Source organism: Lontra canadensis, unplaced genomic scaffold, assembly GCF_010015895.1.
Source record: "Lontra canadensis isolate GAN:19392208 unplaced genomic scaffold, GSC_riverotter_1.0 scaffold3, whole genome shotgun sequence".
In the NCBI taxonomy this organism is placed as follows: Eukaryota; Metazoa; Chordata; class Mammalia; order Carnivora; family Mustelidae; genus Lontra; species Lontra canadensis.
The window spans coordinates 45,423,730-45,450,925 of NW_022630997.1; the positions used below are offsets into that span (position 1 = coordinate 45,423,730).

At 55.6% G+C, this 27,196-nt stretch overlaps 1 protein-coding gene across 12 annotated transcripts in view; it reads right to left on the minus strand.

Annotated features, from left to right (window-relative positions):
* The window catches only part of COL13A1 (collagen type XIII alpha 1 chain), a 140,542-nt gene extending 113,574 nt beyond the window's left edge, over nt 1–26,968 (minus strand). For 7 of the 12 annotated variants that reach the window (XM_032841367.1, XM_032841380.1, XM_032841414.1 and 4 more), the window contains exons 1-2: nt 26,135–26,968; nt 11,351–11,423 (exon numbers count right to left, since the gene is read on the minus strand). In XM_032841367.1, coding sequence (XP_032697258.1) covers nt 11,351–11,423; nt 26,135–26,428 — 367 coding nt within the window. In that variant the 5' untranslated portion in view covers nt 26,429–26,968. The remainder of the gene's footprint in view (nt 1–11,350; nt 11,424–26,134) is intronic. The other 5 variants (XM_032841375.1, XM_032841391.1, XM_032841431.1 and 2 more) reach the window with 2 other exon arrangements.
* Between the last annotated feature and the right edge of the window lie 228 nt (nt 26,969–27,196).

The following is a 27,196-nucleotide window of genomic DNA, read 5'->3' on the forward strand; positions in this document are numbered from 1 at the left end:
GACCTCAGCAGCCAGCCAGACAGAGTTTCTTTGAGACCAAAGGATCAGAGATTTCCTATCCCACTGTCCCCGGGATGAGCCCTCCCAGGGCCCTCAGCACTTCCACAAGGGATGTCCTGCCTCCCCCACCGCCCCACCCCCAGATGCTCCAGCATAGAGCTCTGCATCCTTCCTCTCCCCCTGCCGGCCCTCGGCTCTCTCCCTGTGGGTAAGGGCACTAGCCCACAAAGCCTTGGGCTTGAGTCCTGGCTCCGTCTCCCAGCCATCGCCCCTGTGTGGTCCCTAGACATCGGAGGCTCAGTGGACTCAGCTTTGAACCAGGGAGAACCGCGGCCCCACCCCCCAGACCGCTTGCAAGCTCTACTGTGTTGCAGACACTCTCTGCTCTCTGTTGTATGATGCTCTCTCCTAATGTAAATACCTGCGGGGTCATTCACAGTTACCTGGGCTCACAGGCTCAACCCTGCCTTATGCTGTCCCTTGCCCAAGTATACCAGATAGTCAACACGTGCCCATCTTCCTTCTGCGATTTTACCACCCTCCCACCCCGCCCCCTGGGCCCCTCCTGCATGCTACTCCGTGTCTTCTCTTAGTAGGGCCATGTGGCCTCTTCCTGGCTCCTTCCTTGATTCTAGCTCATTCTCAGCAACAGCTTTGCACAGGTGGATCACGTCCCTTCCTTTCCTGGAGACCCTCATGGCCTTTTCAGGGTGATGTCCAACCCCCTCTGGGGCCACCTCCCTCGCCCCAACTTTTCTTTCCAGCCTTATCTCTTACTCCGTCCCTCCGTGGGAGCTTGCTACTGTCATTCTGGATCATTCCTCCCTTCCCAGAGTGGGCAGGGAGCGGAAAAGCCTCTTCCTCATGTCCCTGCACTTGTTCTATACTGTTCCTTTAGCTCACGATGTCTTTATGTGCGTTTTTATTTACTGACGATTTACTTGTCTCTCAGGGCTTGCTTCAAACGCTGCTTCTTCTGCGAAGCCTTTCTTGATTCCTCCGTTTAAAAGTGATCACTCCTTCTCTTGCACTCTCCAGCCCTGTTTAGCATTTACCTAACCCTGGACATGAGGGACTCTGATTCACTGGGTGTCCCCAGGGCACTGAGCAGCTGATAACCCTCTGTGGGTCAAGGTCACTTGCTGATGTAGCCCACAGGCAGCCCAGATCCGTCACGGGTATATAGTCAGCCCAGAAGTCTGGCCGCTGGGGTGTGGCCTGCCTCTGCTGGGCTGGGGTTAGGAAGTAGAAGGTGGGGGTTCACTTGATACCTCTGGCCATGGTGTCTGCTCTCAAAGGGCAGGTCCTAAGGGAAAGACTGATAGCTGAGTGTCTGCTGCAAACATGTGGAATCATCATAGGCGTGGATGGCTCTCTGAGACCCCGGGAAGTATAGTTTCTTCTTTCTCCTGCTCTCCTCTGCTGGCCTCTCGGACACAGGGAGGTAGACAGACAGGGAGAAGTGGACACACAGCAGATACTGCTGCCCACCTGTGAGTCCGCCCCTCCCCCCCCCCAGACAACCATCCCTGATTCTTTGGAGTTTCTGCAAAATTCCAGATGCACCCACACCCCCAAGCAACAGCTGCTACAAATGTGGCTCGTTTCCCTCTCAGGACACAGCGAAGCTGTTAGCCTGCCTCTGTATGGGTAAGGAGCAGGAACATGACCTTTCAGAAAAGTCCCACTGCCCACTGGTTCCTGCTCCAGGCTGTGGCTGGATGCAGTGACGTGCTGGGAGCGTGAGTCTCATCATAAACTTCATCTGCAAGGTCCTCTGACCCATGGTAGCGGCAGTGATCTCAAACATCTGAGGAACCAACCGTCACCCGACTTGCGACTACCCCTCCCTCTGCCACAGTCCATGGCTCTCTGTGTCCCCCAGCCCTCACACAGCCTACATCCCACTCAGTAACTACATTGTGGGCAAGCTTTACTGCTTTTCCTCCAGTATCTTCCATGGTGTGGGACTCCAGAGTTGACCGAGCATTCTTGGAGTAACCCTGTGAGATCATTATTTATATGTAAGAGATGAGCTAATGGAAACTCAGAAGCATTAGTGGCTTGTCTAATGCTGAAGAGCGAGGCCCAGGGAGCTGGGGTTCACACGGGGGTCTCCTGCCCCATGGAAAAGGCCGCCATAGCCCTCTCTGAGGGCAGGCCTGCGTCTCACCCATCTTGCAACCCCTGCAGAGCCCTGCATGCTGTCCTGTGGATAGAAACATCCAGAATTTTCCACTGTGTTGGAATGATTTTGTCTCCAGCAGGGCAGAGAGGGAAGTAGGAGCGAGCTGATGCCTTTGGCAACCAGAGTCACGTTTCCCCACCACATTCAGTGGCATGACGTGGCACTCTCCTCCAGGACCTCACGTGGCTGGGTGCAGCTGTGTGGAGGCTGTAACTTCTCCCCATGACCTCATTTCACCAGAACACTTTCCCACTCAACACAACCATCCCCATCACGGCAACTAACAATCGTTTCGAGCCACGTATGCGTCAGACCCTGTGTGCATCCTGGCGAGGTGGGTGCTAGCCTCACCCCCACTTTACGTGACGTGAAGGGCTAACTCATCCATGGTCCCCGTGACTCATATGGAATAGAAGAGGATGACTGGGATTTGAACCCAGGTTGCCCAGAACTCAGAGCCCACACTCGTAGCTGCTGGGTTAGCCTGCCTCTCCTCGGGCGGCTCCTGGGGGTACCACTGCCACTGAACCCGGTGAGCGCTCCTCCTGACAGGTGGCACAACGTTGCCAGAACCAGTCCCTGTGATGCAGGAGTCAGAGTGGGGAAAGCCTGTCCTGAACTAGACAGGACGAGGCATAACGGACACGTGACTTATTCCAGGGAACTTGCATCTCCAGCCCAGCAGGCAGGCACGGGCACCTTCAGGCTGCGATGGCAGAAGCAGATGCTCAGGAAAGCTGAGGACCCTGCAGGGCTGGCGGCTGTCCCTTTGCAGTGGGGCCGAATTGCTGTGGGAGCACAGCTCTGGGGGGGTGCTCAGAAGGAAAGGCCACCAGTTGTGCCTGGGAGAGTCACAGGAGACGTCACAGAGGTGGGGACAGAAAGCGAGGCAGAGGAGGGGAAAGAGGGCAGCACAGCATCAGGGAGGGGAGGGTGTTGGGTGTTAGAGTCCAGCTGAGCCGGGTTTGGCCCCGTGGACTTGGGTCCTGGTAGGGCTGGCGACACATGGGATCTAAGCCCCAAGCATCATCGCATCCTTATTAGTGGAGAACGCCAGTTAGTTAGAGTCAAGCCCGAAGGGCTCCTCCCACTTCCTCTATCCACAGCCTCTATTCAGCCTTATGATTAAATAATGTTTTATCTTGAAATATTTCAGACAAAGAACTATAAACATAATATAATCTATTACTGGGCAATAAAAAGGAATGAAGGAGTGTTACATGTCACAGCATGGATGAACCTTGCAAACATTACACTAAATCCATAGAACTAGGAAGCAGATGAGTGGGGATGTGAGGGTGACAGACAAAGGGTCCAGGGTTTCTTCTGGGGTCATGAAATGTTCTAAACATGATTGTGGTGAGGGTTGCACAGCTCTGTGAACAGACTGGAAACCACCAAATTACACACTTCAAATGGATAAATTTTATAGAAAAATTGTATCTCAATGAAGTTGTTACCAAGAGGTAACATGAGCCTGGCATGTCCTCCATTCAGCTTAAATGTTCCCAACATTGAGGTTCCTGAGTGGCTCCGTGGGTTAAGTGTCCCACTTGATTTTAGCTTGTGTGGTGATCTCAGGATCGTGAGATGGAGGCCCACGTTGGGCTCCGTGATCAATGTGGAGTCTGCTTGAGACTCTCTCTCCCTCTCCCTTTGCCCTTCCCCCATTTATGCTCTCTCTCTAAATAAATAAATAAAATATTTAAAAAGAAAGAAAAAAGAGTTACCAATATAGCCAAACCCTGCGGGACTGCAGCCCCACCTGTCCCTCCTCCCCCCAGAATGTGATGCTTATCGTTCGGGTGCATTTCCCTATACCCTTAGGACTTAGGCATATATTCCCTGAACAATGTGTCCTGTTGTTTTATATGTTTTTCAACTTTATATAAATGAGTTGTATTGTACCTATTGTCTTGTAATTTGCTTTTTTTCCCTTGATAGGATGAGGTTCATCCTTGGCACTGCTTGGCCTGGAGGTCAAGTTCATCCATGCTCCCTGTATATGATATTTCGTTGGTGAAAGTACCACCGTCCCACATCCCACAATGTGTGTTTCTGACAAATATTTAGGCTTTCCTTTCCCTTTTCCCTGCAGTGCACACAGGCCGCAAGGAATGCCCTTTCCTCCCTTCTGCGGGAGTAAGGGTTTCTCAGGAGGGGCAGCTCTGTGGGGCCCAACCCACAGTTTGTCAGATACTGTCCCGTTATTTGCCTCTCCTTACACATGAGGAAACTGAGGACCAGAGAGAGGATGTGACCTGCTCAGAGTCCCTCAGGGTCTGGGACCGATGCCCAGTCCAGGGCTCTTCTAGCCACAGCACACTGCCTTTCCAGGACCCTCCATTTCCTGATTTTTATTTTGCTGCAAATCCCAGCGACCACCCAGCGAGCCTTATCAGAGCCGATCTAGAAGAAACACATTATCAGTGCTGTCCAGGAGGGCTGGGGATCTGGCAGGGCTTTCGGGAGGAAACGCGGAAGAAATGAACTTTGGAGAATGCTCCAGGCGGCTCCCAAGTGCTGAGAGGGCAGCCTTGGGAGGAGGGGCCCTTCCCATGCTGGCTCCCCTGGCTGGGGACTTCCTTACCTCCAGGAGGTAACAGCCGGCCTCCCACCGGGCAAGCTGTTTGCCTGAAACGGAGCCAAAAGGCCACAGGAAGTGCCTGTGTCTGGAGCCCAGGGTCTCAGCTTTATTGACTGGCTGTCTGATTTCTAAGGCACAACATCCTGGCTCTTGTTCAGCCCTGGCTCCCTTTCCCTCCAGCCTCTGCTTTGGCACCTGGGTGTCATCAGGGAGCCTGCTGCAGGGACACTGGCAGGCGGGAAGACCTGAGGGTCTCCGCAGGCCACGTTAGGGATTGGGAACTTTAACCTAAGGGTGAATGAAAGGAGGCTTTAAGTAGAGCTGTGCATTTCGTTTATCAAAGACCATTCAGGGAGCTGTGAGGGGCTCCTGCAGGGAGCGAGGTGAGAGGTCCTGGCAGCTGGAACAGGTGTGCTGCTGGAGGGGCTGGAGGCAATGGGTGGGGTGGGATCAGTGGGACTTGGTGGTGGGTGGGATATAGAAGGAAAAGCCTGGGTTCCAGCCTAAGTGCAAGCCTGTGTGGTGGCGGCGGCCCCATTCCCTGGGACTGGGGATGGGACTGGGGATGTTGGCTATGGGCCAGGTTTGGGGAAAAGATTGTGGCTTCAGTGGTGTGCGTTTTGAGGACGGGCGACCTGTGCCATGTCCTGGGGCAGATGTCACGGAGGCTGCCTGGTGTGGTGTGTAGGTGAGTTTGAAGGTTCTTCCTGCCTGAAAACCCACAGAGTCTCCTCTCAGTGTAAAAGAGGCTCATGCTGAGTTTTGCTGTCAAATACCTGTAGAATCTAAATCAAATGGTCAGTGATCACAGCCCAAGAGAATCCTTCACAGGTGTATACCTCCTGGTCTGTTTTCACTTCCCATCCGAAGACACATTACTTGTCCCAGTAGGTGGTTGTGTCCGGATTACACACTGAGCACACATTAGGCATTCTGTTAGCATGGTAACCAAACAGCAGAGAGAAGGAGCAGGAGCGAAGGATGGAAGGAGCTGCGGGGATGCAGTAGCAGGCCTGGAGGGGTTAAGAGTCTGTCAGGTAGAAACAGAACAAAGTTGTCAGAACAGCATGAGCAGATGTGAACAGGACAGGCAGACGAGCAGGTCGGTTTTACTGAAAGACAAGGGGTACAGCAAAATAAGAGACTGGTCAGAGCCCAGGCTTGAGAAACAAATGACCTTATTACTTGAGGGGGGAGGGGCAGGGGGTGTATGGGCACTAGGGAGCCATGGATAGTTTCTGAGCAGTCGAGTGGAATTGATAGGACCCAGCGATGACGGAGTATGTGTGTGAAGAAGGAGGCATTGATGCCGCCACTGGGTTGGAGCCTGGGAGTCTGGGAGGTCAGATGGGACATGAGATGGGACTGCAAAGGCAGAAGGAGGAGGTGGGGTGGCAGAGGGAGGAGCAGCACAGAAGCCTGGCCAAGGCAGAAAAGAGGGTGAGTTGGAATCCAATAGGAGGGGCTCATCAGGCTGGCCCTCAGGGATGTGCTTTAAGGATTAGCTAGGAATGACTCAGAATTAACCCATCAATTATTTGCCTATAAAGCAGAGTTTACCTGAAAACGGTATTTCTTTAGTGTAAATGTTCTGCCTAACGACCATCAGCTCAGCAGTTTTTTGCTTTATTAATGACACCCAGGGACACTTTGGTCTAAATTCTCCCTTTTCTGGGTTAGCTGAGTCTAAAATAAGGAGAACCACAGGGGAGGATGGCTGTGGGTCTGCTCTGCTGCAGTCCAACAGAAGTGGGGGGACCCAGTCTAGGATGGAAACTCTGGCCATAGTCAGTGCCTGTGAAAATGCCCTGAGGCTGCTGGGGAGGGGGTAATCTGCCACCAGGGCAAACAAGGCAAGGCTAGACAAAGAAAGGGCTTTAGGACAGGTGGACACCGGCTATTACCACCTATGGAAAATAACCAAGCCCAGAGAGGCAGTTCCAACCTGAAAACCAATCGCCAACTTTCGCTGCTGGAAGGGGCTTCTCTGCCCTCAAGCCAGCCTCCACGTCATTGTTAGTTATTGCTCTAGAATACGAACTGGATGAGGTCAGATTCCTGCTCCCCAATCCTTCTCTGATGCCACATCACCTCCGGAGGGGTAACAAAGCCAGTGCACGGTGTAACACCTCTCTGGGCCTGCACCCACAACAGACATCATCAAACGATTACCACGTCTTCCACCGAGCCTGGATGTAGCCTCCAAATCAGACTCTGGACACCCTGGGCAGCCATTACTAATCAATCACCCTCAGGATGGAAACCGTTTCCCTGTCTTAGAAGGGGGAGAGCTGGGACTCCTCGGCCTGACCCTTTGCCATCTTTTCCCACCCTTATTTCAGATCACTGCTTCTATGCTCCAGCTTCCTCCAGCTGCTGGTCATTCCTAAATACGCTGCCTTTTTCTTCTTCTCGAGCCTCTGTCCATGCAGGTGCCTCAGCAGAGGACGTCTATGCAGACTGTTAGCTGCTCTTCCATTATCTGTTCTTCCGCTTCCAACAGCGACAGACCTGCATCTGGGTATATGGCTGCCCCGCCTTTAACCACGTGACTAAGTGCTGGCCAATGGGATACAAGCAGAAGTGATGCATGTTGGGATTTCCCCCCCCCCACACCCTCACCCTCTTAAGGGTTTGGGCGTATATTGCCCCAGCCTCCGTCCTCTTCCACGCTAGCGGGGGATGGCGAGAACAGAGCAATGCCAGCGTCGTGCCACATGAAGGAGATAGCAAGGCCACCTTCCCAGCGCGGCACCACTGTCCTCTGACCCGCTAAGGAAGAGACCTCCCCTCCTCCTCGTTGGAGTCCCTGTAGTCCGAGCTCTGTTGTTGCGGTGGTAGCTGAGTCTGTACCCTGAGCAGACGCCCTTCTGCCAGCCTCCAGGGCCACCTCCTCAGTGAAGTTCTCCCCGCGTCCCAGGCTCCTCTGGGATCCCTGTCACGCCGCACACCTCTCATTCGCACACGTGAGCCAGGGGATGGCCATGGTCCTTCCCACAAGCCAGGCTAGGGCAACTTCTCTCCCGCTCACCCATCCTCCGCACCACAGCCGGCTAAGGTGCTAATGCACAGACCCCAGCAGGCCACGCCTTCGCCCCCGCTGTTGCAGTCCGAACCTCTGGGACTCCAGACTCCTCTCCCCTCAGAAATGAGGCCACACCGCGGAACCACCTACTCCTGTGACTCCTTCCGTGTGAAACCCCTCACGCTGCCAGCCCCAGCGTGGCGGGCCTGAAGGAGCTGCTTCCTTGCTGGCTGGAGGCTCTATTGTCCTGCTCCTCCTTTGTTACTGAGAACCGGGACTGAAACGGGAGTTTCCCTCATCTTTGTATTCTTCTTCTCAAGTGGCCTGGGAAGTCTCACGGTGCCCGTATTGGTTCCCAACGCCTTTCTCCCGTCCCACCAGTTTGTATGCTTTAGGAATGGCCAACGCTGACTCCTCTGAACTTCTGAAGGCTGTGACTGTCCTGCCGAGCCCCACCCTTCAGCACCCTGCAGGCCCAGCGCACAACCGTGGAACTCAGTGCATGTGTCCCAGGAGCAGCCAGACCTCAGCAAGGGCATGGCTATTTTGGGACAGGGAGGATCCTGGGAGGATGCTGGCGAGGTCAGAGTTGGAAGGGAAGGAGGTGGGTTTTCTGCCCATGATTATGTGTCCTGAACCCTCTGGAGGCCATCCAGGGGCCCAAGGCTGCCACTAGGAAGAACACACCCAGGACCCCGCCTTAGCCCAGCAAGCCACAGCGGTGGACTGGGGCAGGCACGGGCGCAGGATCCTAGGCTCGGATCCCAGTGGCCACAGGAGGCAGAAAAAGAAAATGTTTATGTGTTGTGTCCCAGCAGCCGTGAAAAATCTGCATCAGGCAAGATGCAGGGCAGGCTTGAGGTAGGGTGGGGTGGGGTGTGTGGTGTGGGAAGGCGGGGTATCAGAAACCAGCCAGAGGACGAAGGGGGAACACAGGAAAGAATATAATCACTCAGGAAGGATAATTGATGATCCTTTACCCGAGATGCATTGAGCATCTACTATGTTCAGGCGTCTAATCAGATGCTGGCAAGACAAAAATTATAATGCTTTGTGGGTAGCACTTTCCAGTTGTATAAGTTTTTCTGCAAATATCAGGAACCTCAAAGTGGTTCCTAAAGTGGTTTATAAACGCTGACCTTAAGGAAATAATCTGAGAGGCATCATTTAGACCCAAGAGGGAGAGAGGCGTTCTACTCCTGGGTTTGGAGATTTGCTATTATTTTAGAACGTCAAAAGCCCACACTGCCCGTTTGGAGTGTTCTGGAAGGTCATCCATCGAGAAGTATGTGGTACTGTTTCTGGCATGCAGCAGGAGCTGGGTTAGGGGCTATGGTGGTGAGCACGATTATTTATGACAGCTCGGCAGCCCCGTGGTGGGCAGCCTTCTGCGTGAAGGAGGTAAGTTCACGGTGTGGTGAGAACCCTCAGCTTAGGCAGAAGGGGCAGGTGCAGGGACCCACCCAATGGGACCTAGCCCATCCCAGCAGATGCACTTAACTCCATGCTTCCACGGTCTGAGATGCCTCTCTGTGCAGCCCTTCCAGTCCCTTCCTGCTGCCTCTCCAAGAACCTGGGAGAACATCTTAGTCTTCTTCCGTTCTTGTCTCAATTTTAGGTCCTCTGATTAAATTCTCCTGGTGCTACCCATCTGGCTCTGACCTCTAATTTGGACCAAACTGCCCTTTGGGTGATTCTCAAACACTCGGGACACCCCTCCCAGGAGCCCTGTTGCTCTCCTCCCATCTCCTGCCAACTGGGTGCCTGCTGGTGGCTGCTCTCCACAGAGGACCAGTGTCAAGGCTTTTCTGCTCTCCACTGCATCCCTCCCTCTCCCTGCCTAAGACCCCAGGGTGCCTACAGACTCCCAGAAGTGAGGCAAGATGAAGCAGTTTTGGAATTTTTCTCCTTCCTGCCACATCCCTCCCTAACCTCCCTGCCTCCCAGCCTCCCAGGACCTCCTGAGTCAGACTCTCCCAAGCACAAAATTGATGCCTATTGGTTAGATACCCACTTGGTGGATGGACAGGACACGTGAAGCCCAAGCAGGATGGAGAGGGAGAAAGTCAAGGCTCTGCCTTATCATAAATATGTAGCCCATGCCCTCCCACCCATACCAAGGCATAGTCTGATAGGATTTCTGTACATCTTTTGAGTCTGAGAGGAATTGAGGAAATAATGGAAATAGTGCTTCCTAGCAGTCAGGATTGGCACTAAATACTATTTGAATGGACAGGTTTATCTGAGGCACGCGCTGCCTTAGAAAGCCCGATGCTAACAGGTGCTCTGCCCATGCCTGGCTACCCTTCCCTCTCCTTCATCCCATCTCATTAATCTTGGCATTCTTCTCCCAGAAGCTTTCCCAGATGCCAGGGCTCAATGTCCTGGGCCCTGAGGGAGGGAGGGAACTTCCCAGGACTTGGACACCCTTTTAATTAACCTGGGCGACCCTCTCCCGACGGGCCAGCTGAATCCCGTCATGGCCCCACTGTATCCCTGGGCAGCGCCCTGAACTGTGACTCCCACCCCAGCTCCCTCACTCTTCTGAGAATGTGGGTCCTCTGTTTCCCATATGTTCACCACCTGTTGGCCTCCATTCCCTGGCCTGGGGGCCCTGGGTGAGGACTATCGGGGCCCCTGGTAGCCTGTGCCCTGGGGCGATCCTGCCGGCATCATGTGCCCACAGAGGGTGGCAGGGGGCCTGCCTGGAGCTGGCAGAGGACCTCTACAATTACTCCAAAGTGTCCCCCCATCTAAATCCTTTTTGGCAGCTTCCTTCCTCACTTCCAAAGAAGGACAGTTCATTCCAGTTACTCATGGGAACAGTGAGGCTTGCCCATCTGTCACTCTCATAGCTTCATCATAATGGCCAGCAACATAGAAAAGTCCTCATGAGATATTACTTGTCACCGTTATTAATGGTGGACAGTGCCATCAAACCCAATGCCCAGCAGGGTGCTCTGGGTGAGACGCAGAGGAAGAGTACTTGAACGGGCATCCTCCCCAGTGACCAGAGCAGAGAGGGCAGGTCAAGGGCAAAAGCAGGGTCTGAGTCCAGATGAAGCCCCACATCACACTGCAGCCTTTACTCTGTGTGCATGTGTGTGTTTATGGGTACAGCCTAGACACAGGGGAGTGAACATACGGCACCCTGAGCCATCCAGCTAAGGCAGGCAAGTTTTACAAGGATGGGCTAATCCATTCATCCGTGTAACATGTTCGTACACCTACTATGTGTCAGGAGTTGGGGGCACGACCGTGAACTCGATGAGCCAGGTACCCGCCCCTGCCCCCATGGTAACTCGAACGTGGCCACGCGCCTCATCGTATGGGATTTCACGACCCCACGCGCACCCCCACAGAGGAGCAGACGAATGAATGAATGCTTGAATAAGTGAAACCCGCAGAGGGAAGGTGAACATCACAGATGTAGCCATCCCCATCTTTCAAGTGAAAAGTGACGCTCTGAACTGCTGCGGCTACAGCACACCCGTGAAGATGGCCCGGGCGCCTGTCCCCATCCTTGTCCGCTATTCACAGAGCTCCTTACCTGGCGGGCAGTGGCACCCTGGAGACGTCTTCGGGAGGGCCTCCCGGCGCCTCCGAGAGTGGAGCTTCCATTTCTGCAAAAGGAGACAGAGGAGAGGAGTCATGGAAGCGGAAGGCCGAGCCCCAGGAAGGGTCTGCGGCTGGTGGGGACGGAGGGGGAGAAAAGGCCGCCTGGGGGCCGCAGGAGGACTGTTCCAGGATCAAAGACTGGCCACGGGCGTCTGCGTAATAAGAAGCAGATGGAGAAGGTCCCATCTAGGGAATCTCAGTGTCTGATGTCTTCGGAGTGCTCTTAAAGAAATTAACGCCAACCCCAAGGCCCTGTAAACCAGTTGTGGCCTTCCTGCACCCCACCATCATGGACACAATGACTCGCTTTTCTCGGCTCTCTGCTAATTGTTTCCTGTCTGGGTCTGGGCTCCTGATTGATCCCAGTGTCAGGGACAGTGACTATTCTTCTGGGGTCCCTCACAGCCAGTCCCAGGCAAGCTGGGTAGGGGTAGGGGACAGAGGGCTGAGCAGGCCACATGCCCCTCTACGGAACCTCTTCTTTGCAAATCATGGAGCCAATCAGGAAGGCTCCAAGGGAGTGGCAACGAGTAGACTGGGACAACTTTCACTCCCCACGGTGACAAACGGACACATGGCCATGAGCCTCAGTGCCCGGACTGCCTGATTTTCAAAGCGCGGGGCACTGACCCACACACGGTGGGCCTCACTCACACAGGGCTGCAAGGGACATGTCGGGGAGAGGCTGCTGAGGTTTGTGCACGGTTCTCATGGGCAGATTCGAGTCCCTTTTGCACCGGGTTCATGGGAGGACGGGAGTGGTCAGGGCTTAGAAGGGAAGGGGACTGACACCTGGGAGGCACACAGTAAATGCTCGCTCTTGTGATACTCTGTGTTACAGGTAAGGAACCCGAGACGGAAGGTGGGGCGGGGTGAGGTGGGGAGACTAACATGGCCAAGGTCAAAGGTGGACAATGGCGCCTTGCTTTCTGATGTTAGTGTAGCAGTGAGAGCCTGGTAGCTGGTTTTATTTGGTTCCTGCAGCAATCCCCCCCACCCATTGGATCAGTTTCCAGCAGTCTGAAGTGACTGATTTCTCATGAAGACCCGGCCACAGGGGGCCTGTCCCGCGGCTCACAGTTATTGACAATGACCAGAATCCTGAAGTCCCTGCCATGTGAAGTGGTTAGGAGGCCAGCTGGCCACCCCGCCATAAACATTTCTCCATCACTGGCCTCCTTGCTGGCAGAGTCTGAATTTCTAGTGACACAGACTCCTGACACTTCCACGGCTCCATGACAGCCATGAGACTTGGTGCTAGTGAGTTGGTGTGGTGTACCATCCAGGCCTCGCCGACTGGCCTCTATTTCGTTCCCCACCATGATCCCGATGAGAGCCCCGCAACCATACCTTGTCTCCCTGACTCCATCAGCACAGCTCACTGCCCCCTGCTCCTCCCACCTTCCACCCTCCCAACCCAGCATCCCTCCCGCCACGCCCCTGTCAAGGGCAGGGTCCTGAGATAAAAGCAAGCAGAAAAGGCCTACAGAGGCTCCTGCCACCCGGCAGCCCAGCCACTTGTGCCTGTGACCGCACCTGCCCTTTCTCTCTGCTCCTCCCCTGCAAGGCCAACCATCCAGCTGTGCACAGGGCCTTCACTGCCCGCCTGCATCAGCTGCAGCCTCCTCTAGACCCCATCCCTGGCTCTCATCAAGCTCTGTCTTTACTGGAAAGAGCCAGAGAGTGAGTATTTCGGGTTGCAGGAGCCACATGGTGACACAACCCCTCAGCTCTACTGTCGGAGGTGAGAGGCAGCCACAGAAAACATGAAAACCCAAGAAGCATGGCTGTGTTCCCATAGAGACATATTTACACAAACAGGCTTCGGGTGGGATGTGGCAGTCACCGACCCACTGTTAACATCATCGCTGGGCCAATAAGAAAGGAAAAGAAAACTCCTCTCTGACCAAGCTCTCTCCTAGGCAAACTCCTCCTCTCTCTCCTGGAGCACTCCCGCCAGGCTCCTACCTGCCCTCTGCCCACGGCTTTCCCCCAGGTCACCAGTGACTTTGGTGCTACTAAGCCCAGGGGACTGTCCTTCTCATCCCAGCCTGTCACAGGGTTTGCTGGCCCTGCCTTCTCCCTGACACACTCTCTTCACAGGGCTGCCAGGATGCCCCTCTCCCAGTGTCCTTCCTGCCACTCTGTGCTCCTTCTGTCTCCTCTGCTGGTTGCTTCTCATCTACGTGGAGGCCACAGGGCCCAGCCTCACTGTCTTCTCTCTGTTCTGGCTCCTGGGGGCCCTCACCCCACCTCATGTCTTCAACGCCATCTGTACGTGATAATGCCCCCCTCCCTGCACCCCTAACACGGATCTTCCTCCAGAACCAGATGCATATATCCAGCAGCTTCCTTGACATCTCCATTGATAGGATCTCAAAATCAGCTCGGCAAAACCGGGCTCCTCACAGTCTGTCCCCGCTTCCCCAGGCCTGCCCCTCTGTTGTCTTCCTCGTCCCAGGGAATGGCAACTCCATCTTGCCAGACCCTTGAGATCACCAGTGATGCCCTCTTCTCTCTCACTCCACGCCCATTTGGTCAACAACTCCTGCTCTCTGCTTTCTAGACAAATCCAGGATCTGATGCTTTTCTACCACCTCTTCATTACATCTAGCTCAAGCCTGGTCCTCTCTGGCCCAGTCATGGTGATAACTTGATGGGTCCCCCTGCCATTGCCCCATAGAGCATTCTCAACACGGCCACCAGGGGGCCACACAGGCCTCCTAGATGCTCCTGCACATGCCAGGCTTTCTCCTACCTCAGGGCCTTTGAACTTGCGGGCCTGCCTGCCTGGGATATTCATTTCCCGGCTAATCACCCTCTCGCTCTCAGTGAGACCTCCTCTGCCCCCCGCACCCTGCAATATACTTACACTCCTTCTTCCCTGTTTTATCTTTTTCCTCTGGATTTTGTTGTACTGTTGGTTCATTTATCTCTTTTATGGTCTACCTGGATCATGAGAAGGTAAGCGCCACAAAGATATGGGTATTTTAATCTTTTTTATTCATTGCCATATCCCCAGTGCCTGGAACAAGGTCTGTCATATGCTAGGTGCTCAGTAAAGAGCAGTTGCTTACAAACCAGGAGATTTCACAAAAAGATTTGGATTTCCAGTCTCTCTTGAACAACAGAAGGATCTGGTGGATACTGGGCCATGGTGATGACTGGGTGGTGCTGAGTGATGGCTGCCCCCGCTGGGTGGGCATGTGCTGCCCAGGTCACCACAGTACCCTCCCCTGGCCAGCTTCGCCTGCTTTGGCCCACCAGCCTGACCCCCTTAGGCATCTGAGTTTGAGACTCCTGGTGGGACATGCCCAGGCTGAGGCTCAGTGGTTAGTGGAAAACCTTCTAAGGTCCCAGTCTCCCTGGACAGAACAGCCGTCCCACTACCCCCTAGCTGACGGCCTCCTGGAATGCCCTGCACGACCAGAGCCAAAACAGCACCCGCCTGATCTCTGCAGCTATTAAAACTCCTGTATCAGTATCAAAGGGAAAACGCCAGGCGGCTACTCACTTCCCCCAGAGAATGCTGAGAGGCCTGGCCTTGGGTTTTGGGGCCACTCCCTCCCTGCACTTGGTCCCAGGGCTCTTAAAGGGCTCAGGCTCTACCTGGGCCTCTGTAATAGGTGTGGGTCCAAGTCATAGTGTGGAGGAATGGAGCCCAGATCCAGCTGGGACCTTGACCTTGGTATCTCTCCTCTGGGGACATCTGTAAAATGGGGCTCTTGCTCCCCAGCCAGCCTCCTCAGTGTTGCTGTGGAAAGTGCCTTAGAAACCATAGAGCACTTACCAGGAGGAATTGTTAAATAAGTTACCATTAATACTAATAGCTACATATATGAAGCAGTATAGCTCAGGTGCTGTGCTAAGTATTTTGGTGGAAAATGTCATTTAATAGTTCATTTTTGATATCATGAGTGTATGACTCCTATCAGAATCCCTCTGCCCTTGGAGGTGGCAGTGGGACTCTACTTTGGGTGAGCACAGATGGCCTCAGACTCTGCTGAAGGGTCCACTGCACGCAGGGTTGGGCAGGGCGGATGTGGGCCTGCACTACACTTGGGGGTCCGAGGACCCTGGGGTCCACTCCTGGGTCTCCCACTGCATATTAAGCAAGAGACACGATCCCTCCAGACTTCGATTTCCTCATCTATAAAATGGGGCTAATCTCAGCTACCCACTGGACGACACAGGACAGATAGAGCGAAAAAAACGAGATAGGATCAAAAAACAAAAACAGCGTCCAGATGCGGAGAAGGTAAGCACCTGCTACGCTTGCTTGTTTTTCTTGGTGGCCGGGGGAAGTCCCCGTCTCTCTCGAGCCAGTCCCAGGCCTGTCTCCTCCCATTTACCATGGTGAAGCTGGCCCGGCCCCAGGAGCTGCTGGGGACCTGTAGTCAAGCCTTCTGCCATGCCCCCATTCCTGGGAAACTCCGAACCCCTCTTCCCGGAAAAGGGAGGGTGAACAAGGGTCCTTCCTGCCTGCCGCCCTGCCCTGGACCTTGACAACTAGAGGCTGAAAGAAGGAGCTGCCCATTTAAATAAGTGCACTGAGCAAAGCTCCCATCCCTGCAGCAGCATCTGATTCCAATGCCTGGCACAGAGTGGTGCCCGATGGCCTCTGCTAGAGCCCTTTTCATTACCCCGTGCCATACCGTGGGGCCGGTACCCTGGTGGAGACTGACCCGGTTTTTTGAGGGCAGGGCCCGGTCTGGCATTTTGATCCACACTTGCACTGAATTAATCACTTTGAGTTCTGCCCCCTAGCACCGGGTGCTAGAAGGACAAGGACTTCTGGGCAGCATTTGGATGCATGGAGATGGGAGAGGGAGGGCATTCCAGTGCAGAGCAAAGGCTCCAAGGCAGGACGGAAGCTGTGCGGAGCCAGCCCCTGTGCCCAGTCACAGGGACGGTCCCACAGATGGGCTTTGTTAAGGGGACAGGCCCATGGGCGGCCGCCTGCCCTGGAGCACGGGCAGATCAGCGTAGGGAAATCAAAAACGGAGGAAACTGAGACGCTCAACCCACATCCACCCAAACGGGACTCGCCTGGTCAGCCTGGGGGTGCCAGAAGCGGGTGCTATGGGATGTGCCTGGGGAACAGTCCGCTTCCTCCCTCCACAATTCTCTTTGTGCCACAGACCTGGCATCCGATCACAGACTCCCAGAGCCATGACATGGGGGCCCAAGGGTCCACCAGAGGCCACAGGTTGCATCTGCTCTGCTGCCCCGCCCCCACCCGGGGTTCAGCAGACCAAAATAGCTGTGTTGCTCCAGACTCTGCAGATCAGAAAGGTCTGGGGAAGGAGGTGAATGCCCCTGTGGGAGCCTTCCAGCCTTCCCATGAGGAAGTCCTTCCTTTCAGCTCACCTCTGGCCCTGCTGCTCTTTCAGGGAGTCAGGGAGTGGGGCCCTGGAACTGTGTGGTTGTGGGTGAGAGCCAGGTGGCCAGGCGGCTGGGACCACAGGTTCAAGGGGCCTGAGGTTGTCTCGGGGCCTGGTGCAGGATGAAGCAGGGTCCCCGACACAGAGCAGGGAGGGGCTGGGTGAGAGTGCTGGAGTGGAAACCAGGAGCCTCTTCCCTCCTTCCCTCCTTGAAGCAGATGGGAGTTGAGCATCTACATAGAGCAGAGCCATGCAAAGTGCCAGGACATGCGGGAGAACAGACAGGGCTGCCCCATGGCCCTTACTCTCCAGGCAGGGGCACACTGTCTACAAACCACACACGCCAAGAAGCAGCAGCCACTGTTGTCAAGCAAGGGTGAGGTGTTCCAGGCTGGTTTGTCATGGGAAGTGAGTGGCAGGGCTGAGACCTGAGGGTGACCAGCCATGAACCCAGGGGAGGGCCTGGGTACATGGAAAACGGCTGACACCTGACACCATCATGGGCTTCTTATGAAACAGGCAGGGCTCCTGACTTGATGAATGCATTTAGCGCACCCAGCAACCCCCCATGAATGAGGAACCTGAGACAGGGAGCAGCGAACTGACTTGCACAATGACAGGCAACCGGGAGGGGCAGAGGTGGGATCCAAACCAGGAAGCCAGGAAGACACTTTCCAGGACTCGGCCATACTGACCACTGGAGGGCCAGGCACTACACAAAATGCTCATTTTACCTTTTTAAATTCTCAAAGCAGCACCCAGTAAGAGGGAGATACTTTTCATTATCACCTCCCCATTTTTTTAGAGGGACAAGCCAAAGCACAGAGAGGTTAAGCAACTCACCCAACACCACACAGCCAGGAACTAGCAGAGCTGGACTTGAACCCAGCAATCTGGCTCTGGGGTCTGTGTTCCCAGCTATGCCACATTACAGCCATGTGGCTGGACTCTGAAAGTGGGGGGGAGGGGAGCCCTAAGGCCAGAGATACGGGTCGGTGGGGCAAGGGCCCAAGCTCTTCAGGCCTCCTGGACCACATTAAGAAATTTAGTCTCTGGCCTGAGAACAATAGGAAGTTACTGAAGAGCTATAATTAGGGGAATGTGGTGACTGTATTTAGAGCTTTTAAAAGAGCAGCCTGGCTGCTGTGTGGATGTTGAAAGGGACAGGGCAGAGTGAATGGGGGCAGGTGCGTTAAGAGGCCCCTGCTACAGCCCAGAAGGCCATGGTAGAAGTAGCCGGCTGGGGAAGGGCATGCAGTGATGGAGAGATGGGGACAGGTCTGCAGGAGGCTGAATGGTGCAGGCGGAAGGGCCTGGAGTAGCTGCACCCAGAGGCCAGTGCTTCCAGAGATGAAGGGGTGCTGGGGAGGGGTGGGATTCCTGCTCAGTTTAGCATGTCGAGTTTGAGGTGCTTTCAAGACATGCTGGAGGGGTGGGGTGGTAAATGTCAAGAAGAATCTGGCGCTCTGACCAGATGAAAACACACACATGACAGCTGGACTGGTCAGCCACATCAGGTAGTGAGCTCCCTGTCATTGTGGGCATGTAAGCCTGAGAACCAGCGATATTGTGGGGAATTCCTGGTATAGTTAATGGCTTCCTTTCTTCCAACACTCTGATTCTATGGAGTGGGGGAGAAGCTGGAGGTAGCAGGGCCATCCTCTGATCTCCCATATCTCTGGGTCTCCACCTACCCCTTGGAAACTGCAAAGGTCAGCTCACAGAGACCAAGGCTCTTCCTGGAAGAGCCCCAGCTAATGCCCCTTCAGCCAGCCCCCTTCCTGCATCCTTGTCCCCAGAGGTTCCCCCATCCCATCCTGCCCTCCAGGCCACTGAGTCAGAGGAAGACCTTATGCAGAACACCTCCCAGTGACGGCTTAAGAGGGACTTTCCCAGAGCATCTGTAGGACAAGAGACAAGGCGTGGAGTCCCCTGGATGACAGAACCCCGGGCTCTGCAATGGCCTTCCGGGGGAACATGTGTCCTCTGAGGGCAGCAAGCCCTCCCTGCTGGAACTGAACCAACAGAGAGGCAGGAACCTCATGGTGGGAGGGTGGGCTGGACACAGAACAGCTGAGCAAAGGGTCTGGGACACCCCATGTGGCTGGAGTGAGCAGGGGTAATGAAGGGAGGAAAAGGCATTGATGAAGCAGCCGAGGCCCAGGCTGTGTGGCCTCTAGCAATGCAGGGCTTCAGGAAAGCCCACAATAGGCCTTAGGAGAAGAGACAGGGGCCCCGTGTGCCCTGGAAGGCTGCGCCCAGCCTCTCAGGCAACCAGTTCCTCCCCTTTGTGTGTGGCATGCTCTTGCCCTTTGAAGGGGAGCCCCTGCCGCCTGCAACCCCATCTCCACCCTTTTGGACACAAAGAATTTTCTGCAGGGAGGCCCCCACCCAGGGCAGGGGCATTTGGCATGCAGATGGGAGTGGGGGGCAGTCCCCACGGAGCTCCTGCCAGGGTCTGCTGGCAGCACAGAGCACACCCAGGAGAGATGGGGACCCCTGTTGCCACGGCCTCCCCAGGCCCTCCCCAGATCCCAGCCTCAGTTTCCCTCGGAGAAGCCTGCAGACCTCCTTTACTCCCTGAGGACTCAACAAGCAGCTTCTGCAAGGGGTATGATCCCACTAAAAGAGGTGGGAGGATTCCCGAGGCTTCTGAAAACTTCCTTCTGAATGGCAAACCCTCCATTGATTTGATTTTTTCAAAAACAAAACAGGGCAAACCTCAAGCCCCCAAACCCGAATCGACCCCCTTCTTTAAGCCCCCTCTACTTTTGAACTGGGCAGTGAGTGGTAGCCCTTCTATTGACACGTCCTGTGACCCTCACGGACACCGGCGTGAGCCTCTTGGCAAAGCTCGGGACCCGGGGGAGGGGCCTGGGTTCGGACGTACAAGATGCCCCCAGGGCACGGGCACGGGCATGGGCACAGGGCCACAGCTAGAATCTGTCTCCGGCGGGGCTTGTTAAACACCCCACCGCAAGACCCTCGCCACAGAGATTCACTTCTGGCTTTGGGAACAGGGATCAGCCTTGGTATGCTGTGCTCCCCATGGAGCTGGGCCAGCTCTGTGAGGGTGTGCGGATGCGAGGAGGGGAGAGTGACTTTAAAGAGTTTAGTTGCTGTAGAGGTTCTATTCCTGCCTTGCTCCAAAAGGATATGCTCGGGCGGCTGCATGGACAGACAGCCAGACACAGATTATACCGTAAGGGAGCTGGGAGGTAAGGGGAACGGAGAGAAAGCAAGGGCAGGGTGATCAGTGGGAACTGGGGTTGGGACTTAGGCAGGAACTTCTGCTGGAAGGATGAGCCCAGGCCACGGGGTGAAACCCAGATTTGGTGCTAAGCTTTCTGTGTCCAGAAGATAAGACCCCATCCATCCCTCCTGAGAAGCCAGGCATTCCAGAAACCAAGGCTGGACAAGGGTTTTCCTAAGGGTCCTCCTCACCAAGGCCTGATGTCACAAATTTTGCTGTAAATGTCACTTTATAGCAAAGACAGTAACGCCGGTCTGATGCCAAGTCAGTTTGGTCAACGCCAGCTCTGTGGGAGCTGAACCAGACTGAACCCCTGATCTGTATGACCTGCTTGAGCTGGCCTAGCAGGGTATGGCACTTTATACACATGGTGTATACTAGTGGCTTTAGATGGAAGCTCTGGGGCTAGACTTCTTGGGTTCAAGGCCCAGTTCTGCTACTCACTAGCTGTGTGACCTTGGGAAAGTCACTTAACTTCTCTGGGCCTCCATTTTTCTCTTCTGTAAGAATATAAAATAAAATAGAAAATAGAAAAAAATATCGGTGTATAATCACTTCAGAGGATTGTTTTGAGAATTAAATGAATCAATAGATGGTAGAAATCTTTGAACAGCGCTCAATAGATATTAGGTAGTAATAAAATTTACAGACATGGTACAGCCCCATCTTACCTCCTCCTTTGATGCTGAGGGCGGTGGTCATGATTGCAGCTGTTATGAACTGAATGATTTCATTTAATCCCACAACCACCCTGTAAGGAGGCATCCCCATTTTCCAGATCAGAACCCTGGAGCTCAGGTCACATGACCAGTTAGTGGCAGATGTCCAAGCGACCTCACATGCTGTGGGCTTGCCCACTTGATTCTTTTGCCCAAATGAAAAATGTGCCAGGGAGCCTGGGCAGGTGAAGAGGAGCTCCTGACCATTGGGAGTAGGGGATGGGACGGGATGGACGCCCCCAGCTGCCCTGTGTAGGTGGGAACCCAGCCCACTGAGCCACCCCCACTCTCCCAGCCAGCCCCATGGTGCAGCCCTGACTTGGCGGAGTCTGTCCTTTCCTCTCTGCCGGTTGCTGGGAAACACCCACCTCCATCGTGCGCCCTGGAGCAAACGCTGAACCTACAGCCCGATCTGGGGTCTGCATGTGGGAGGGGCAGCTACGGAGATGGCTTCCATATCCCCTAGCAGAGGGACCTAAACCAGCAAGTGGTGAGCCAAGTCCTGGGTTAGGCTCAGTAAGGGACATGGTGACTGTGAGCCCTGCTCCCTACCTCTGGCTTGGGTGTGCGTAAATGCAGAGATGAGCTATTTAAAGGCAATAGAGAGGAGAACACCCTATACAACGTGCTTGAGGCCGAGCCACGAGTGGCAAATAGATGGGCATTGACTCTAACAGGCAAGGAGTGGCAATCTGGAGGGCTGTGTTGAGAAGGATTCTGAGGTCCGTCTATGCTCACGCCATGTCTACATTTTTCTTCTCTGAGCTAGATGTGTGGCATGGCAGCAAGTTCTTCAGGAAGTCAGAGCAGGGAGAGAGTCCAGTGGGGACTGGAGTGGTCCGGGGAAGGCTTTCCAGAGGGTGCTGGGGCAAGCTGAAAATGATTAGGAGTAAGATGAAAAAGACATCTTTCCGAGAGTGTCAAACTATGCTTAAGGCAGATGGCACCCTGTCTCAGAGGCTTCGACTTTCCCACCAGCTTCCCATGATGGGTGGCTATTTAATGAGGTTCTCAGTTTGGTTCAGAGCTACCTGCTAGTTTTAAGGGCTTTGGAGAAGCTGTAAAACGTTAACAACTCTCCCAGGCATTATCTGTAACAGATATTGCTCTGTATTTTTCTTTTAACTGAGAGTCAGGAAATTGCTCTTGATCTTGAACACCTAGAGGTGGAAAATGCCCTTGACACCCAAAGGAGTCTATCACAGATAGCAGGATGGAGGGTACAGTGACATCAGTCTTCTCATCTGTAAAATGGGGCAATGAGAGCGTCCGTCCCTTAGGGAGGCTGTGAGGATTGGAAGAGATATCACTCACAGCATGGGCTGCCCTATGTACCATATCAACAAGAGACAATCCCATCAGGGGTGCCATTAGTCTTACTGTCAAGGGAAGGGGAGTCTGCCTGGCATCCCCCAATGCCCACCTGGAAGGTGGCTGCTGACACCCGTTGCCCTCTCCCCCGCCCTTTGGCCAACAACGTGGATTTGGCTATTCTCAACTCCAGTCCCTTCTCTTTCACAGCACACCCGCTGCCCAGCCCTGGGTGACATCTGATTTCCTCCGTTTGGGACATTCCAGTTCTTTTCTTTACAGCAAGCAAATCAAGCAACAGGCAGCTGGAGCGCTCGTTAAGGGTTCCAGCCCAGGAGAGAGGCACTGATGGGGGAAGAGTGGGGGCCTGAGGTCTGGAAACCACACTGCCAGCTCCCTGCAAGCGGGCTCCCCACCCCCATCCTCTTCTCCCCGCCCTGACCCTCCCCTCCCAGTGGCCAGGCCCATCAGATCCAGGCCTTCTGCTCGCAACTGCCTCTGGCCTGCCTCCTTCCAGGCTCCTCTCCCATGGGGTCCCCTTGGCCTGGCCTTCCGCCAGCCTCCCAGATTTGGTCTCTGCCCAGCATCCTGCTTTCCCCACTGGGATGGGTGGTGTGCCTTTGCCCCTGGGTTCCTGCCTCTAGGCCACCGAGTAGGCTGTGGGCCTCCCCAGGACTGCCCTGTCTGATGGCCTTCTTTCTTCCTTCAGAGAATGGCCCAGCCTACCTGCTCCAGGATGACTGTTTGCCCCACATCCTCGGGAGACCCCTGGGAGCACCCATACTGTTCTGGGAATGGCATGGGGTGCCTGTGCACCCTTTAGAGCAGGAAGCCTCTGCATGTGTGAACAAAACCACGTCCCCAGCTCTCCTCTGCCTTTTCTTCTCACTGGGGGTTCCTCCGGTCAGCCTCTTGCTTCTCGGCCTCTCCCCTTTCTCACTCTTGCCTCTCGGCCTCTCCCCTTTCTCACTCTTGCCCTTGCTCCCACTGGAAGAGCACATGTAGGAAAGAGAAGGCCGAGGGCAGAGGCAGGCCTTGAGTTGCTCCAAGACACCTTTGCTGGCACAGAAGTGGTTTGCTCCTAGAGCAATGCTGTCCCACAGAACTTTCTACGATGATATATACGTTCCATATCCGCACTGTCCAACGGGTAGCCATTGGCTTTGCGTGTCTCTTGAGCACTAACCTGAAACGAGGCCACTGTGACAGATAAACTTAATTTTAAGTAGTATTTGATTTGAATTCATGTACGGATAATGAGTCACATGTAATTGTATGGGGCAGTGCGGTCCTTCGAGGGCCCCTTCATGAAGCCCTGGACTGTAAGCCCCATCTAGGGGATGCCTCCCAGGGCCACCTCCCCACAGAGGGGGCTGCCCGCCACCTCCACCACCCCCAGGACCAGCCCTCCCTCTGGCTCCACGGCCCTTGGCTACCGACCTGTGACCCCCACCGCAGCCCCCGTTCCCATTCACCCCATTCTATTCCTGCCTGCAGCCCAGTCCAGGCCCCAGGCCCCTGTGGCCTGTGTCGGCTTCTCGTTTCGCCTTCCTGCTCTGCCTTGCTCTCCCTCCCATTCTAGGAACACAGCTGCCCTCCTCAAGCCCTTCCATGGCTCCCCAGTGCTTTCACATAGATCTAACAGTCTCTGAGGCCACTCTTGACCCAGGCGCCCTGGCTCTCTGCAGCAGAATCTTTCACCACATCATTCCCCAAAGCCAACCCCTCCCTCTGGCTTCCAACCTTCAGAAGCTGTTCCCTTTGCCCCCCGGAACAAGTGCCCTCCACTATCCCCTTTGGCCTGGAAGACTCTGATTCACCCTTTAAGACCTCACTCGAAAATCACTTTCCCCGGAAGCTACCGCCCTCATGGATGTTACATGTTAATACACTCCCCAGACCTCCTCAGCTCCCATCACATGATGGGGTCACCACCCGGGGCCTTCTTTGTGCCCTATTTGCCTGTGAGTTTAGGAGGGCAGAAGTGTGTCCCCCACAATGCCTGATCCACAGCCGGCTCTCAGGAAACATTTGCTGCCTGTCTGACTGCAGACGGACAGGGGAAGGCGGCAGGACATAGTGAAGAGCCCTGGAAGTGGGGTCAGGAACTTGAGTTCTACTTCTGGATCTCGCCACGTGACTGGGGTAGCCCGCAGCCCCTCTGTGGGTCTCTATTTCCCCATCTGTAAGATGGGGTCAGTTCAGATGCTCAGGCAGATGAGAGGTCTAGAAGTCAGGGGCTGCCCCAGAAGCTCCGGTTTGCAGACAAGGAATCAGCATGGTCAGTAACACTGTCTGCCCCCAGGCCCTGCAAGCATGAGACTTGACAGGGCTAAGTCTCAAGGGGAGGAAGCAAGGATCTGGGGCAGGCCCTGGCCAGCAGCAGGGGCCGGGGAGGGGAGACTACGGAGAGAGGCACTGAGCAGAGCTCCCAGGGTCAAATGTTTGCCCCTCCGCAGCATTGGGGAGTGGGGGAGTGGGGGAGTGGGGGTGGGGGGGTGCGGAGGAGCCCTTGCTGCCCTGACACCACCTCCACCACCCAGCCACCCCAGGAACACTCTCAGACAGCTGGCAGAGGCTACTGGCTCGCGCTGTTGGGTCCAGACACTTCCCAGAGGACTTGCAGAGGGCCTGGCAGAGTCCTGGATCCCCTGGGTCCTGGCGGGGCATGGGAATGGGCTGCTGGCAGGACTGGGACCACCCGTTCTGCTCTAGTCCTGGGACCTCCCTCTCCTTGAGCACACCAAAAAGCTGCCTGGGCAACTACCAGCCTTTGCCTGGTAGTGGGACCCGAGAGGAGCCCAGCTGCAGGGCACTGGAGCCTTGTGCCAGAACGGCCACAGCACCCACCTCAGAACTGGGTTCCGATGCCAACCGTTACAACCAGTTTGCGAGCTCAGAGAGGTGAGGGTGTTTGCTGTCACACAGCTCTAGGTAGCAGAGTGGGGATAAAAGCCTCCTGCCTGCTCCTTCCTGTTCCACACCACCTCCCACTAAGTAAGGTGTCCCCTCCCAGTTCTTGCTCAGGGAAACCTTCCATGGCCAGCCTGTTCCAGAACCTCTTCCCAGACCGCCACAGCCCTCACCTGTGGGTTTTTTCCTTCATTTGAGCCCCCGATCCCTTGTGCTCCAGAGTCTCCTAAGTCACCAGGATTCCCACTCCCACTGGCCAGCTCTTCCTCTGGTGGCACCAGTGAGACCGCATGTCTCTCCTTCCTGGGGAGGGCGAGCTCTCTCCATGTACTCCCAAGACTGCTATGGCTAAGAAACACTAATGGCTTTTAACCCACTTAGGTTCAAGGACATTTCAGAAGGGGGCAAAGCTCAGCATCCCTTTCCCAGAAAAACACACAAACCTAAAATGATGGGGACCAGGGGACCAGGGATAGGAAATGTGGCTTAGAAACAAGAGGGTATAGGCTTATTTGAGCCCAAGGACAGAACAACTAGGGAAACCACGGCCTGGGGGCAGTGGGCAGGGACCAGGACACCATTCCCTGCAAGGACAGCCCCATCTGTCCCTCTCAGCCCCCTGGATGACTCTCTTCCCAGCTGAACATGGCAATAAAAGTCTGGCAGCAATGATCCTTAAGGGATGGATGCGAGGGCCGCGGGGGCCCAGCCAGCCTCAGCCAGGGCCATCCGGCACGCATCCCGCCGCGTGGGCGCTGGACGGCTCACACCGCCCTGGCGGAGTGCTGGGAGAGAGAAGTGGGGCCTGGCAGCCTCCGCGCGCCTCCCCGCCCCTTGCCTTCCTCCACCTGCCCCGCGCGCCCTGGCGCTCTCAGCGCGGGACGTGGGGGCGCCCGCCGGCGCGGGAGCTGAAGGGTCCCGCGCAAGCCGCCGGGGTCCTCCGGGCCCTCCGAGTCCCCGCAGGCCCGCGTCCGTCCCCGCCCCCACCCACCGGCAGACAGCCGCTGCGGGACCCGGGCGCACCGCGCAACTCCGAGCAGAGCAAGCGCCCGCGGGCGCCGGCCGGTCGAAAGTTCGGAGGCTGCGCGAGGGGGCGCCGCCGGGAGGGATAAAAGCCAGCAACAAAGAGCACAGACCTCATCCAGCAGTTGGTTGACTCGTCCCAAAATAGCCGTCTCCATTTGCTGCTCCCCACGCTCGGCTTCTAGGCGCAGCACCCGGGCCTGCAGCTCGGCGGTCCGAAAGTGGGCGAGCAGGCTGAGCGCCAGCGAGCACAAGGCCAGCGCCAGCAGCGCGCAGGAACCCGGGCTCGGCAGCCGTGCGCAGCGCTCCGCCGGCGCCACCGCCAGCGCCACCGCCGCGGGCGCGCTGGGCTCCCCGGGGCCGCGGGCACCGGCTGCTGCCGCTTTGCGGGCGCGCTCCGCTACCATCCCCTAGAGTCTTGAGAACCAATAAATAAATAAATAGAATAAATAAAGGCGAGGGCCGCTGCCCTGAGGCGCTATCCGAGCTGTGGACAGGGGGGAAAAATGTCCCTTTCCTTTGCTCCCGGCAGAGGATGGAAAAAGGAGCGGCAGGAGGGGGAAAGCCGAAAAAACACCACCAGCGGTAATCGGGGTACACCCAGGTGAGAAGAAAGTTATTTAGGAGAACGTTCCAAGTCCAGAAAAGTTAGGGGAATCTGGACGGCTCTCCTCTCCGCCCCGTTTTTCCCTTCGAGTATCTGCAGAGTCCTGGAGTTCCTTCTGCGCTGTCCGTCCTTCTTGGTGTCTCGCGCTTCCCGGGCGAGCCGGTTTCAGTCCCGGGGCGAAGGGGCGCACATGGAGGGCCCCATGGGCAGAGGTGGGTCGTGGCCGCTGCCGAGGAGCGTTGGGGCCGATTCCGGCGCCTCTGTAACTTGACACACTAGCCGCCGCTGAACGGATCGGATGAGCAATCCGTGCTACTTCCCAAACTAATCTCTCCCACCCCCCTCCCTCCTCCTCCTCCTCCTCCCCTCTGCTCCTCCACCTCCTGCGGGGCCGACGGCTTGGATTTATTTATTTATGCAAACTCGCCCGGGGTGGGGGGCGTGGTGTGCTGGGCCCGCCGCCCCAACCCGCCCGCCCCGGAGCCCCTCTCCCGCGCTCCCTGTCCCCTTTGAAGTGACACTTGGGGTTATTTATAGGCAGGAAGGGGGTGTGGAGTGGAGCAGGACT